This window comes from Magnolia sinica, chromosome 11 (assembly GCF_029962835.1).
Source record: "Magnolia sinica isolate HGM2019 chromosome 11, MsV1, whole genome shotgun sequence".
NCBI lineage: Eukaryota > Viridiplantae > Streptophyta > Magnoliopsida > Magnoliales > Magnoliaceae > Magnolia > Magnolia sinica.
Genome location: NC_080583.1, coordinates 52,323,741 through 52,340,665, shown reverse-complemented (window position 1 = coordinate 52,340,665; position 16,925 = coordinate 52,323,741). Strand labels below are relative to the sequence as shown.

Here is a 16,925-nt window from a genome sequence, read left to right as displayed (position 1 = left end):
TCATGTCAATATATCCTCTTGAGACTACTTTCCTTCCCAACACCCACTAGTATGTCTCTAAGGACCCTATGATATCATGCTATATGTTAATAAAGACCATGAGGGGAAATATGTTAATAAAGACCATGAGGAGATCCTTCCCCTCCCTATGTTTCTTCATTATTGAAGTTGGAAATAGCCTTAGTGGTTGGCCTTCCTGGTGTAAATCCAAGTTGATGTTTTGATACATTTAACATTTGTCCTATGCCTTGATCTTTGCTCAATCACTTTCTCCTAAAGTTTCATAGAACTCATAAGTTTAATTCCATGATAATTAGTGAGCTATTTATGTGTCCCTCATTCTTGTAAAGAGGTACTGTTGTACTTTTCCTCCCATTTTCTTGATCTTACAGTCTTGTTGAACAACTATGTCGACCGAAATGAATCAATATGCCTTGTGGAGTTCAAAACCTCTACTGAAATAATAGTTAGGAATTGAAAAAGAAATATATATGGCCACACGTGTGTACTGACCAATATTATCAATATTTCACTTTAGTGATATGAAACTTGCAGGAAGTTGTAGGAGTTTGGATATTAACGATATTATTGCAACAATATATCGATAATGTATTAGCAATAGTATCGTCAATGCATCAATACCAGCAACAACACTTGGATTATCTGAAAAAATACAAATCCACCCCTAGTCAAATCTTTAACTTATAATCCATTTGTTAGATTTGTAAATGATACAAATTGATTTTGAATATAGTTGCATTACATCTGTCAGACAGTGCTAGTTTAGGACCTTACACATGAAACTTATTATGTGCACTTTTTATTTCTAAGTGTATAATGATGTCTTTTTTAACATCCCATGAAGTTTTATTGAAAAATTCGCCAATTTCCCGATGTTTCCCAAAAACATCAAAACATTACCTGATACATCCAATATTTCCTGTGCGATAACCGATATGTTTGCGTATCCGAAGGGTATGATACATCTATCAATACTGATATTGAAAACAGTGCGCGCACACGCATGCGTGTGTTTGAGAGATTGCATGTGTATATTTGTATATAAATAAGTTAAAAATACAAAACTTGAATTAAAATTGATAGAATTTCTATGCGTAAGTAATCAAATAGTGGGTTAATAATTAATATCACTTGTTGCCTCACTCAAATCCTTCCTTTCCAAGCAATCTCTCTCTCTCTGTATATGTGTGTGTGTGTGTGTGTGTGTGTGTGTGTGTGTGTGTGTCTGTGTGTGTGTGTGAAAACTTGAATGAAAATTGATAGAATTTCTGTGCGTAAGTAATGAAATAGTGGGTTAATAATTAATATCACTTGTTGCCTCACTCAAATCCTTCCTTTCCAAGCAATCTCTCTCTCTCTCTCTCTCTCTCTCTCTCTGTATGTGTGTGTGTGTGTGTGTGTGTGGAAAATTGATTTCTCCCCTAACTTATATTTTAGACAATAATGATGAGGACCAATCTTTGTACTTAAATCACCGTCAAAAGTTTATGGTAATGAGTTTGATTTGGTTTGCCCAAAAATTAAAAGTTATTTTTTTTTTTTTCTGAAATTTATGGAATAAACGTGTTAGAGCAAATAAATGATATTTTATTACTCAGTTAAAAAAACAGAGTTTTCCCAACTATTTAGAATGGCATAGATACCCTAAAAAAAGCTTTATTCTAATGGCTCAACTTAATATTAAGAACTTTTCTTGAGCACCTTGTTGGCATTAGCAAATATATAGGAACTTTGATGCAGGCAGTGTTTGAGTTATCAGCAAGAAATCGATAATATCGCCGATAATATTGGTGTCGCCAGACCTGCGATACCGAAACCCCAATATTTCGTTTCTCTTCTGGATGTCGCCGATATTTCGATATTATCGACGAGATTTTCAGATCACTGGCCAAATCAGCCAACTACCCTATAGATTTCGATAAAATAGGCAAAATAAATGCCGTGTTTTCGGCGACATTAGGCGACGACCCTCTTATTCGGAAAAAAATATAGAAAAGAAGAAGAAGAAGCTCTCTTACCTTTTTTCTCAAGATCGGCTGGATTTGGTTGGCCAATCGCGGTCAACAGCCCGGATCTTTCACAAGAATGGAAAACCTAAAACCCCCTTTTTCCTTCTAATAGAATTGCTTTGAAAGGAAACTAGATTTTTACCTAGGCTTACGGGGATTTGATTTGGGATTTGAAACATTCTGAATTTGGGGAGAGATTTTTGGGAGTTTTAATGGAAAAATTATCGAAATCACCATTGTCGTTGCCGGTTTATCAAAAAAGGGAAGTGGATTGGCTGGCATACCACATAGTAGCTATATAGTTGCTGTAGGTATGTGTCGTGCATAAACGAGCATTGACGCTCCTCGAGCTCCGAGTTGTACGAACGGTTTAAAGGAGATATAAAGTTACATGGCCCCACAGTGATGTATTTATTATATCTACACCGTTCATCTATTTTTAGAGATTATTTTAGAGCATTATCCAGAAAATGAATCATATCCAAAGATCATTTGGACCACACCACAAATAGTAGCGGAGATAATGATTTTCACTGTTAAACAATTCGTGGGGCCCACCATAACGTTCTGTAGGCCCCACCATGATGTATGTGTTGTATCGTCACCGTCCATCTATTTTTCAAGACCATTTTAGAGTATGAGACCAAAAATGAGGTATATCCCAATCTCAAGTGGACCACATTACAGGAAACAGTGTTGAATGAACGTAGACCATTAAAAACTTTTTGGGGCCTATAAAAGTATTGGATCAAGCTAATATTTGACTTTTCACTTCATCTAGGTCTGTATGACCTAATCATACAGATTGGATATCAAATAAACAGTACAGTGGGCCTTGGGAGGATTTCAACGGTGGATATCCAATCATTATTGTTTTCATGTGGTGTGGTTCATTAGAGATTTGGATCTGACTCATTCTTTGTCTCGTGCACTAAAATGATATCTTCAAATGGTTGGACAGTGTGGATACGAAACACAAACCATGGTGGGGCCACCTAACTGCTTGACGTCACTTCGGTGGCAAGCCTCGCTGCTCAACCCGTCATAGCTAATCCGTGTCCCTAGACTCCCTACGGACTCGGATACGTATGTGTCGCGTACTGAGTAAATTATGTGGGGTCCACCGTGATTTACATATTTTACCCACTCCGTCCATCCATTTTAACAGATAATTTGAGGGCTTTAGCCCAAAAACTAAGTATATCCAAATCTCAAGTGGACCTTACCACGGGAAACAGTGTGAATTGAAATTATACCGTCTAAAATCCCATCAGGGCAAAGAAATTCTGCATCAATCTGTTATTTGTGTTTTTCCTTCATCCATGTCTTTGTGATCTTATGAACGGGTTGGATGACAAATAAACATCACTGTAGGCCCTACCAAGGTTTGAACTGTGGAAATCATTATTACCATTGTTTCATGTGGTGTGGTCCGGTTGAGCTTTGGACATGCTTCAAATTTCGAAGCAACCATTAAAATGAGCTGAAAAAACGGATGGATGGCGTGGATAACCCACGCACATTCATGGTGGGCCCAACATGTTGGGCAACAGTACTACTCTCAACTGCCACGGGATCCGGACAATGATTACGAGCCACATCGTCATTCTATGTGGGGATGAAATGTGGCCAGAAATGTGTATTTTTTTTTTTTTTTTAAAATTCATTTACTTTTGTATGTCTTAATTGTTATAAGCTTGCATTTGTATTATGTAAACTCATTTTGGTTACTATTTGAGTGATTTCTTACGACAACGCATGCCTTTTGGCCCCTATTAAATGGAAACTTCTTATTTAATGCATTCTTTTTGCAATTTTTTCATTCCTAAATATGTAAATATGTGTATTTAGGCATGTCATGAAGTTTCACTGAAAAATTCCACCATTTCCTCCATGTTTCCCCATTTTTCCCTGCATTTTTGGTTATCGGCGATAACGATATTATATCTTTATCTCCGGCCAGTGAAACTTGTAGCGATACCGACAACTCGAACACTGGATGCGGGACATGAAAATTAAATATGATATGCAAGATTTCAGGCTTTATATCATACTAATTTAGAAACAATCACAATAATTCCACATCCTACATAAAGTCAAGCATTCAACAAGGGGAATCTACGAGGGTCCAAGCCCACACATGTTAGGGCTGAATTAATTAAAAATTATAGACCAAACAATGCTCAAAGGAGAGTAGATGCATCCACACATGCAAATGATTATTCCTCAATCCAAGGGATTCACATGTTTCAATTCGGGAAAACCTAGGGTTGCAAAAGTGGAATAGAACTTGGGATTTAGGATTATCTAGGGTTAGGGTTAGGGTTAGGGAAATAAGGCGAGAAAGGAGTGAAATAGAGGAGAAAGACAAACCCGAGATGATCCACACGTGTGGACAGTGGCCGGGTCTAGATGCACTTGCGTGGGATCTTGCTCGCACGTGTGTGGGGCCCACGAACCCAAAAAGGGAAAGCTTGGGTCTGGTCGGCCAGGGGTGAGCCACTCACACACCAAATTTCAGGCTGATCTGACGTCCGGTCTGTGCACGGTGCTTCGCTGAAGTTTCAGCCCTCCTGCAGGGCTTGATTTTGCAAATCTGCTGTAGAGGAAGGATTGACTGCAAAAATGGGTGGATTTGGATATTGGATGACTGTGGGAGATGATGAATATTGAGGGTAGGAGGTATGGGCGATTTGGGATGGGTGTAGCTTCGCACCACGGTAGTTAGCCCTTCGAAGAAGTGAGAGTTTTTCACCCAATTAGGTTTCTACAACTCAGAGAATTAGAGAAGCAGGAAAACGTAGAATTTTATTCATAATCTTCAATGAGAAAAAATCTACAAGAGGTTGCCTATTTATAAGAAAACCCTATACCCCAAAAGATGTGCCATGCGCGCGCACTATTACTTAGAGACGAAGTAACAAAAATAATAACTAATCAAAGCAATCTAAACCGTTCATGATGTTCCTAATAATGATAATAAGAAAAACTCAAAGTCCTACATCATCTAGGGTAGTGGGCCACGATCATGAGATCCAATGGTGGGATCCACATGATGATTGGGTTCACTCCAAGGAACTATAGCACAACCCTCTAACTAGGAGGCCCTCCATGGACGTCATTATTGATCCAGATCGATGGTGGGGCCCTCGTCCTTGCGTACATGCGTAAGGGGGGCGTGCGTGTGTGCTAGATGTCCCCATCAAACTTGGTCTTCACCTTGGGTTTTAAGGAGTTGAATCATGGTTCTAAAATCATCTGAAACCCCTTGGCTGACTCGTCTAGGCTTTGGTGGGCAAATGAAAGAAATCACCAGACTGGAGCAGGACCAAAACAAAATAAATCATGGAGGTTCATACTGATTTCATTCTCCAGGTGAGTTGCACTCAGAAGGTGCTATTTTGAAAATGTCGCTGTAATACTGTCCCCAGTCACCATTTCCTTTGCAATGTGGTGGCCAATTTATATGCACTTCTCTCTCTCTCTCTCTCTCTCTCTCTCTCTCTCTCTCTCTCTCTCACATTGAACACATGATTCTCTCTTATGACATTGGTTCATTCAACTTATCACAATGTTGATTACATGTTGTGCACTCCTAGTTATCACAAGGCGTAGTAATCAGTTAGCCTGAGAATATCCCCATCTTGTTGAGCACAGGATTGAAGCTATAATTGGATGCATGAACCGCATGTTACAAAATGCTTTGTATGCCATGGTCAATTCTTCTTGATGTATGGATATTGACTTTTATGCACAATTATTCTTTTGCATTTGAATGCTGAACTTCAATGCTCATGTAATGAAAACTACCTTGCAAATCATGTCATTTGTAATATCTTTGGCGCAGGACTTATATAGTGATGTGGGCTGGATTTTGTTTTCCAGGCTCCTCCTCGTGCTGAAGTGGTAAAGAGCTTAAAAAATGGTATAGGGCTAAACATTCTAGGGATGGGTGCTGCTATTATTGGCATGCAAGCAACTGTTGGGCTATTAGTTGCGAAGGCCCTTACTTCTTCAGCAGTTCCATTCTACCAGGGGATCTCGCCTGGTTACAAGCCTGTTTTAGCTTTGGATGTTTTCTTAGTGCAGGTAAATTCATAATTTCTTACCCGTTCTGAGTTCCGACTTGCATGTTTGAGGATTGGCTTTTCCATTTGTGTTGACCAGTCAATTTTGTATGCCATCCTCATGGACCATGAAAAATGTGACATCCAAACTGTGAAAAAGTTTGTCCACCTCTCATGAAGATCTTGTGACGTGACAATGAGGCCGATCCATTCATTAGTAGGCCAAACCAGTCTGTTGGGTCAGATTGTTGTCTGTTCGTCGATTCCAATCAATTGGCCCACCCAATGTTGTATCGGCCTGATTTCTATATGAAGTGATATTCATGATGATACCAACCTTTTGTATGGTTCAGATGTCCTATAAATGTGCACGTTGGCAGGAAAAGATGTGCGTTACAGTAAGCTTATGGTACTGGAGGGCAGCACCTGATCATATGTCATTTTTATATTCATTGCATGTTTATTGTTTAGTGTGTTTTTAAGCATGTATCGATCTAATTTAAGATATGAAATGTTGCAGAAAGTCCATCCAATCTTTAACACCGACTTTGATCTTCTATTTTATAGTATAAGGTACCTAGCAGTTTCTAAGTAAGTCAATGTGTAAATCACATGTAGTTGAATATATGCATAAACCTGTAATTGTATATGATACTAGAAATCCTACACAGTATGACTAGTGCCTATGTTATAGAGTACAGACCATTGATTGTCATAATATTAGAGTAGTCTAGATATAGTTGGTCAATTAACGAAGTGCCACATCGAAGGTCAAGAGAGTATCTAAACTAAAGCTGCAGGAAGCATATAGCAAAGTGACAACAGATGCGGGTGTGGGAGCATGATTGGAAGTGGGAAGTGCCTAGTTAGAAGGATTTTGCAGCTAAGACCTCAACATCATCATCAATTGGTGTATGATAGTTGTAAAATTAATTAAAAGATTGTGTATTTGTGTGTGAAAGTGAAATACATCTAACATACATACTACATGTTTACATCTCACAGGAGAAAAACCCATTCACCTCTTTTTCTAGGAGAAAATAAGCCAAAACGACAGAGTAAAGAATAAAAGAATAGTCCTAGAAGTACTGACATAGCTTAACGATCCTATTCGATCATTACTGTAGACACTTATAAATATCATTTCGTTAGGTACTGATACGTAATCTTTACTTATTATTATTATTTTTTTCTAAAAAGAATTTTTAAAACATTTTTTAGGATTCTGAAAATGGAAAAAAGTGGGAAAACACCTTTTTGAAAGGTTGCCTATTTGCTGTCTCCCTTTAGTCCCTTGTTGGATGGGAAGAGGGAAAAACAAATGCTATAAGGCCTTCCCTTGTGTCTTTGAACTTCATGCATGGTCACGGGGTGCATTAGCTGCCCAATGCATGACTGTGCCAGCATGCGAGTGCATGCGTGTGCATGAGGCATGGACGCATTAGTGGTTGAGGCGTTCTTCGCACTTCTCATGTACGCATGGCACTTGAGGCACACTTCACACTTGATTGTGCATGCATGTTCGATGACTTTTTTTTTTTTTTTTTTCCCTTCAAGAGCTGTTTATCCATAGTGAAAATGACTTCATTTTACATGCTAGACATCTTGCCATGGTACTAGAATAAAATTGCCGCATTGAAAGTTGGTGATATATCTAAGTCATATGTTAACTCAATCACATAGGCATTGTCACTCAATTTCATCCTGACTTGGCATTGACCAATCTTCGTAGACTTGAGTTAAGTTACCATTATTATTATTATTATTATTATTATTATTATTATTATTATTTGCGGAGATAAACTACAACCAAGTCACTTTTGTTATATATTTTCTCCCACTGATGTTCAATTGTTGCTTCTCGGTACCCAAGGTTACTTTCTTCAACCTTCTTCATCTGAGCTTGCAAGTTTTGGATATGCTTGGTGAAAGCATCAACATCTTGCTCACTTGATCTTTTCTTGATAATGGTACTAAGTCAAGTACATGATTTTGACATTTCCCATTTACGATTAGTGGTGTACGTGAGTCGAGCTTGGCACAACTCGACTCGGCTTGGCCACTAGCTAATCCCAGCTCGAACTTGGCTCGGCTTGGTCCGCGAGCCTAACTAGCTAGCTTGGCTCAGTTCGGTCAGCAGCTCGGGCCAGTTCGAGCCAAGTTCGCATGTGCAGCATTTTCACAAACACATGGAGTGCACCTTCAATTGCTCACTGTATGTAAAACAGTAGCAACGATTTTACAGGTATTTTATCAAACACTCAGTAGGCAACATCAAAATCAAGACACAAGGGTATTTGTTTCATATCCATACCTTCCTCGCCACCAGCCGACACTTCGTTGAGTCATTTCATCAAACACTTGGTGAGCAACATCAATATCAAAATAAGCAAGTCACCGAACTAGTTTGATTCGAGTCGAGTCGAGCTCGGGCAAGCTTGAACTCGGTTTGAAATTTTTTCGAGCTAAAAAAATCAGCTCGACTTGACTCGAACTCAATTTCGAACCGAGTTGAATTGAGTTTTTTCAAATCAAGTCGAGCGAGCTAACCGAGCTAACTCGGTTCGTGTACAATCCTATTTACGATCTTAAATGGGGATTTTTTTTTCTTTCGATGGTACAGTTTGAGATGTTATAGGCAAATTCGGCTTGGGGTAGAGCCAAGTCCCATTGAGATACATTATTGCCTATGAATACTCTTTTAAGAGGTTAACAATGCTCCTGTTGACTACCTCGGTTTGGCTATTTGTTTGAGGATGTTATGCACTAGAGAATTGAAGCTTAGTCCCCATACTACAAACTTTGAACTGCGGTCCAAAGTTATTGTTCTCATACACTATGAAGTTGCAGAATCCGTGTGAAGAATATGTTGGTGATATGTTATCATCTATCATCCTTTTACATGGAATGAAGTGGACCATTTTCAAAAAAGGGTCCAACCATAATGAAAATTGAATATGCTCTCCTTTGAGTCTTAGGAAGACCTAGAGTCCAGAGAAATGTCCACCCACAACGCGATTGGAACAAGAAGAGGCATAAAAACGCGAATGTGTTGCATGTGACCTTTGGAGAATTGGCATCAACAACATTGTGCTACGAACTGTTCAAGGTCCCAAGGCATATGAGCTAGTAGTTACTTCCATCCACAATGGCTAATGTTTTATCTCTTTTGAAATGTCCACCCAGTCCTCCTTCGTGTAACTCATATATGATCTTTTCTCATGACAATCCCTTGAGAATGTATAAATGCAAACCAAGGTGTACCAAAACGGTCATGTTTTGGCCGTAATGGCCGATTTGTACTGGTAACGGCCTTGGCCGTTACACGATATGGGTTTGAAGCAGGGTGGGGGAGAAAAAAGGGACCTTAACAGCCGTTATGGCCCTCTCTTCTTCTTCTTCTTCATCTGTGAACCCCCGTTCCTCTTTTCCCCCTCCGTCTCTTCCTCTCCCTATTTTCATTTTCATTTTCATTACCCCCCCTCCCTCTCTCCCCTCTTTAAACGAGAAATGACGTTGCTGTTTCACAACCATGTTTTTATTTTTTTATAGTTTGGTGGCGTATGATACTCCGTGCATTTGCACACATTGGGCCCACTTGGATGTATGTGTTGTATATCCACGCCATCCATTAGTTTTTCCAACTCATTTTAGAGCATGGTCCCTAAAATGAAGCAGATCGAAATCTTAAGTAGACCACACAGTAGCGATTGAATTTCCGTCATTAAAAACTTCTTGGGGGCCATAAAGTTTTGGATCAAGCTGCTATTTCTGTTTTCCCTTTCATCCAGGTTTGTGTGACCTTATCAACAGGTTGGATGGCAAATAAACATCACGTTGGCCGGTAGGAACTTTTAATAGTGGGCATTTAATGATCACTTTTTCCTGTGGTGTGGTCCGCCTGAGATTTGCATCTGCTTCATTTTTGGGACAGTGCCCTAAAATGAGTTAGCAAAATAGATGGACAGCATGAATATACATTGAGGTGGGCCCCATGGTTAGGACCCCTCGCACATGGACACGGATTGCCTACTAACTCTCCTAGTAGCTAGTCACTACTAGGAGTGTCAGTGGGCTGGGCTTGGGCGTGAAAAAATCAAAATTTTGAATAGGCCTGGCCTGACGGCCCAGCCTAAAATAGTTCAAAATCCGGGCCAAGACCAATCCCAGGCTTGGCCCGTTGAAAGCCCTAGTCGCTACTGGACAATGCTCTGAGTGCCCCACCATGATGTATTCATTTTATCCACACCATCAATCCGTTTTGCCAGGTCATTTTATGGCATGAGCGAAAAAATGAGGTAGATCCAAATCTCAGGTCGACCACACTCAGGAAACAATGGTGATTGAGCACTCACCATTAAAAACTTCTTTGGCGCCACAAGTTTTGGATCAAGCTGATATTTGTGTTTTCCCTTCATCCAAGTCTGTGTGACATAATCAACAAGTTGGATGACAAATAAACAGTATAATGGACCCTAGGAAGTTTTTAATGGTGGACATTCAATCACCATTGTTTCCTGTCGTGTGGTCCACCTGATATTGGAATCTACCTCATTTTTAGACTCATGCCATAAAATGAGCTGGCAAAATGGATGGAATAAAATGTATACATCATGGTGGGGCCCACAAAGCAGTCCAATAACATTTGGGCCATGCCCTGAAATTTTTGGGTTCATGCCAAAACTGTTCCACGGCATGGATATACAACACATCATGGTGGGCCCCACGTTCAGGGCCTCACCCACTAGTGGTCTACCTGAGATTTGGATCTGCCTCATTTTTTTGGACCATGCCCCAAAATGAGTTGGCAAAATGGATGGGCGATATGGATATACAACACATACATTGAGGTGGGCCCCACATACAAGGCCCTAAAAAATTGTACATGAGGCATATATTAACTCAAAATTAACCAATTAAATTATGGGACTGTTTTTACTAAGTCACAATCTCAAAATCAACTTGTTTGAGCAATTTTAATCGTTAATTTGCAAACACTTGTTTTTTGAAATAGGACCATTTGATATTTTTATTTCTTCATTGTCCAATAAATGTCCACTGATCCATTAATGGGATAAGTGCCAATAGATACATGAATTTGAGGTTGATTTGGGGCATAGAGTGGTATGCCAAATCAGCCCCAATTGGCAACACTATTCACCCGAATTTAATTTCAATTTTTTCTTAAGATCTATTGGGGGAAATGATATCAAATTGTTAGGTATATGAATTACATAATAAGACAAAAGTTTCAAAACACTATGTTGAAATGAAATGAATGCAAGTCGCAAGGTATGTAATACATCAATACTATAAATAATAGTAAATCCTGCAAATGTGAGATGTTTGGTATTACACTCATTCTAATAAATTTATCATTGATATTATATAGTTAAAAAAAATTAAATATAGAAGGTTTGCAGTCAATCCCAGATTGTCAGGTTCATACATTCATCAGACAGCCGGATGCAACATTTTCATCAAAGAGTCGACCCTTACACTAACATAAACATGTTCACTTCAGTCTCTGTTTCTTCTTCATCTCCAACAAAACCCATTTTCAGAGGGAGGGAGGGAGGGAGAAGACACACATACAGCCCCTGTAATCTGATTATCTGTAAACCCTTCACATATTGAGGATTTTACAAGCATCCAAACAAACCCTTAAGTCCCACCCACAACTGCGTTGTAAGAAATTGTCCAATGGAGTAGTCTATGCCACAGGGTTACATGCCTATCTGAAGCCTATGCCTCTCTGGATACACGATACATGCTCCACACCTGTATCCTGATGCTCAGCTGGCCATATGAGATGCCTGAACACCAAACGCTATTACACTATTTAAGCACTAAAATGCTCAAACTTGATTGATGATCCGGACACTGAAGATGAAGGACATGGATTATGATTTCATGTGTCCTTTGGATATTATATTTCTGTTACCATATAACAAGCTAGTTCCTAGATATACCTTTTAACCTAGGTTTTTTTCCCCAAGGATTATTATCAAGGACTTGTGCTAGATCATGGCCTGGAATGTGTTCCTAGAATTAACAAAGGCCTTTCAACAGGGCATTTTTGGGTGCAAATAGTCTCATCGGCACAATAATCCAAATAAACTGAAATTGTAACAAACAAAATATAATTTTTGTTAACAAGTCTTAATTGGAGATAAATTGAAGGAAAAGGAATTATAATTAGAGTTGAAGATCCCAAAAGGAGGGCAAGGAAGAGGACCTACAAGGATGTGAGGATTTGTTGTCAAAATCGATATATTAATGCAAATCGTAGTTGGTGTATAATTGTATTGAATCGCACATTGTATCGTAAATCATAAGAATTTTCTGATTTTATTTAAAAACTTTAAAAAAAAAAAAAAAAACCTTAAAAATTATAAGTAAATCAGAAAGAAGGCATCAATCCATTTCTCATCAATTACACCAAGAAAGGTAATGCATATTAAAATATTGTTAATTGAAAACATGTATATGGTATATCTGTAAGTGGAAATATGTCAGTGTTATAATGAAGTTTTAAAACAATCAACCCATTGCCTATTCACATATATTGTATACATCTTTACCTAAATTTCAAAAAGAAAACAAGATGTCCAAAAACAAAAACTCACTCTCTCAGCATCATCTTCTAGGCCCTCGCTATCATTATGGGCGGCAGTGCCATTAACATCATGGTTATCAATGCTGCCTCCTTCAGAATTTGAGGATGACACATACTCTACTTCCTCCACATATCCAACCCTGCATTTTCCCTCATGATGGAGAGTTTTCTGGGACCTATAAGATGGTTGATGCTTAGTAATTTAGTATTATGAAATCACTACTTGATATTCACTTATTACTAGATTCATCATAACATGCAATGCAAGACCAAAATAAATAAATACAAATAAAATAAAAATCATACCATGTTGTCCTTCTTGTTGTGGGTTAGTCCAACACCTTCATCACCCTCTATTGCCTCTATAAACATTCACCAACCATGAAATAAATTTGGACACATTTGAGATTCAGATCTTCATGCTCTAGTTCTTGGATCCATACAGCTAATAGAATGATAGTGGAGATTGTTGATCACATGATATTTATAACAGGCTGATGATGTGGTTGTTAGCTGTTAGAGGAAGAAAAAATAAATACCCTTACTATATAAACCTAACTTCTTGATCTAACCTCAGATAAGAATAACACAATGATTCTTACATGCTTACAGTAGACTCTGCAAGGTTTAATGAGTTCAATTGCGAAGATGTGTTGCTTTATTTTTTTTAGGAAGCTTTTTGTGATCTAGGAGAGTGTGCTTACCAGATTGGGACTACTGCACTCTTGGTTCATTTTTCGCACATGTGCGAGTTCTAAGCCTATCATCAGGCAGGCCTCAATATGGAGATGAAGATGCCCTGGAGATAAAACTCGCACATGTGCGAGTTCTCAGCCAATTTGCTGATCAAGCAGGCCACGTGCACAGAAGAATAAGATTAACACATGCACACACGCACGCACGCATGCAAACCTGAAAAGGGCGAGCTCTCGGTCCTAGAGGCGGGGTGAATAGGACTATGCCAAATAAGAATAAAATGCGAAAAATAAATGCAAATAGCTGAAATAAATAGCAACCTCAAATGCACTAGTCTTGAGAGGTTGATACAAACTTGTTCTAAGGACAACCTTACACCACAAACCAAGGTTTATAGTAGGACAACCTGATTTTTAAAACTTCGATAAGTATAAAAAAACTCAAACCCGATACAGAGGCAAAAGAAACAAATCTAGCTATTATAACATTCACCACAAGTACATAAAAGAGATACAAGCATTCACACACAAATATCAAATACAACATTCACCACAACTCCAAGAATTATAGTGGTTTGGTGTGTACACCAACTGTTCGCAAATAGTCACACCTACTCCATTCCCAATATCCACAACCCATGTGGTATTGCCTTTTACTATAAAAGAAGGTTTTCCAAGGTTCACCTTAAAACCTATACATGTGTTTTTTTTTTTTTTTTTTTTTCAATTGGGCTTACACAATCAAAAACCCCACACTAAGATTTTCCTGGTTGATCTTAGTCAAAACCAAAAAGGAGATTTTTCTGGCTGAATCTCTCAAACCAAATACAAAAAATTGTAAAAATACTTATCTGAAGATTCTTCTTCGATGTAGCCGGTAGAACCACTTCTTTGTAGATGTAGATGTTCAAAGTTCTATTTCACAGATGAAAGGGTTCTAGGTCTAGATGAATTTTAAATTAAATCCAACCTTTAACTACTTGGATTCAATTTCTTGAATCTCAAAAAGGGTTAAAGCACAATTCCCTTTTTATCAAATAAGATTGAACAACAAGAGATCAAGAAATTCAAAACTAAAAAGCTATTTAAAAGAATCTTAAATACCGTATAATAGCTTCACAATAGCGGGGACTTAGTTCTCAGAGAGCTGGCTTGACTTGGCTTGGAATGAATGAAAAAAAATCTGAGAAAAGTTCTCTATTTATAGGTTGCAATTCAGTTCCCTCGACTGGTCTAAGGTCTACCTCGACTGGTCCTGGCAGTAACCAATTTTCAAAATTTCTGGCGCGATCGGATAAACCCGTCACTCGACTGGTCGAGTGGGTAAAAATCTTCTTGCTGGAGTTCGAGTCGAGCCCTACTCAACTGGTCGAGCCAGTCTCCATGACCGGTCGAGCAGGGTGCTCGACTGGTTAAAGAACCACCAGAGTTATCTGAAAATTCGAGTAAATTTCTGGATTGGTCGAGAAAAACCCTGGACTGGTCGAGCTAGTGCCTGGACTAGTCGAACCATGACTAGGACTAGTCGAAGCAAAGCCTGAAATAAGTACATTGACCCAATTTAAATATGCAACATTAATGACCTAAGCCTAAGGTCTTTCTAGGGTCATGTATACCTTAAATGTGAGCATAGAACTTGTAACATCGGTCACTTCAATAGATAGTATACTTGAGGTACTTTGAAGCTTTATCTTGTACACTTTGAAGCTTGAAACTTGTGTACTTGATCTTGAGCTTGTAAACTTGAACTTGAGCTTGTGTACTTGATCATGAACTTGATCATATAATGCACTTGGACTTGAACTGGTATTTGAAGTCGCACTTGCACTCGGTCTTGTGTATGTACTTGATTTTGTATTTACAGTTGAACATGCACTTTGATTTGAAGTAGTAGTAGCACTTTGATGTTGATGTAGATGATTTGAAACTCATCATCGAATGAAGGTGAACTTTCCATCTATTGAATTGAAGGAGAACTTTCCATCTATCAAACAAGTCAATCACTCTCAAGTGGTTTGTCACTACAAAATTTGACAATACAGGGTGCTAGATCTAAAACATAGCACTTACAATCTCCCCCTTTGTCAAATTTGTGACAAAACTGATTTAGAGAATCAACCTATTCAATATACAGATTCACAACCAAATCAATCTTTCAAAAAGGCTTCAAAACTCCCCCGCAATCTACTCCCTCTTAATATGAGCTTGGTGACTTGTAGAGACTTGTATTAACAAAAACATTTTCAAATATATATATATATATATATATATATATATATCTATATATATATATATATATATATATATATATATATATATATATATATATATAGGCATCTCTCTACATCATTCACATGCACCATACATATCCACTTGCATAACATTATCCACATTCTACAAATTCTCCCCCTTTTTTGTCACAATATGACAAAGGAAAACATATAAAATAAAGCATAAGCATGATAGGATGAAAAGGATATATAAAAAGAGAATAAGAGTGTAGAAGATTAAGCCATAAAGCATGAAAGCATCAACATCTAACAGTTATACATGTCCAGGTATCAAATAGTCAACGAGTGAAAGTGAGAATTAATCCTTAATACAAGTTCAAAATTAAAATATCAAATAAAGCATACTAATTAGAGCCAGAGGAAGGAGGTGGGATGGATGGATCAATCTGATGCAGTCGCTTAGTAATGCGTCTAAAATGCTTACACATATATTTCATTTGACTCTTTTGGGATATCTTCAATCCATCCACCTTATCTTTTAAGGCTCGAAGGCACTCATCAAAACCAGAAGACTGAAAATCAGGATCAGCTCATACGTCATCTGATTCCAATTCATCAAAGATGTCATCCATGTCGGCGTCAGTTGGCAATGCATCTTCCTCTCCAACTTCTTCCCTAACTTCCTCAGCCTCCCAATGTCTTTGACCAGGAGCTAACTTCAAATTCATCTTGTTGATATTGGAATTATTGAATGGAAGATGTGAAGTAGGAGCTTCACCAGGTGGCATGACTACACTGCAGTACAAGGCAAGTGCGGTCATTAAATAAGCAAAAGGAATAATGCTATGACCAGGGTGAAGTCAAAATTGGATAATGATATAACAAATTAAAGAAGGAAGACACACAGGAATACTAGACACAACTGAATGAAGGATACGAACCATAAAAGAAGTCAGTTCCGCCTTGTTTCCAGATCTAGGATAGACATTGGAAATAAAGATACGATGCAACACTCTGTATCTACGCAACATTTGGTTGGCCCGGAGTGCATTCCCGGAACTCCATTCCGAGTCCATATTGCACAAATTTCTGGTTAAAGAGCGTTTTTCCGACTCATTCATTTTTTCAGCCAATGTCGGAATAGGAGTGCCTTCATCATTCACTTGGACATCCAACAAACTAGAAATTAAGTGACAATCTACTTTATACGAACCTTCTCTAAGCATTATAGTGAAGGTCAATTCTTCAATAAAAACATCACCTATACGAGCATACATTCCTCG

The 16,925-nt window shown here is 38.3% G+C and overlaps 1 protein-coding gene and 1 long non-coding RNA gene across 2 annotated transcripts in view; both read left to right on the top strand.

Moving 5' to 3' along the window:
• Window positions 1–16,925, top strand: part of LOC131219140 (protein TIC 21, chloroplastic-like) — a 60,709-nt gene that overhangs the window by 35,760 nt on the left and 8,024 nt on the right. Inside the window, exon 3 of the mRNA XM_058214145.1 lies at window positions 5,916–6,119. Coding sequence (XP_058070128.1) covers window positions 5,916–6,119 — 204 coding nt within the window. The remainder of the gene's footprint in view (window positions 1–5,915; window positions 6,120–16,925) is intronic.
• Window positions 3,126–3,680, top strand: LOC131219141 (uncharacterized). Its single transcript, XR_009158009.1, has 2 exons — window positions 3,126–3,465; window positions 3,626–3,680. It is a non-coding gene; the product is annotated as an uncharacterized LOC131219141 (long non-coding RNA).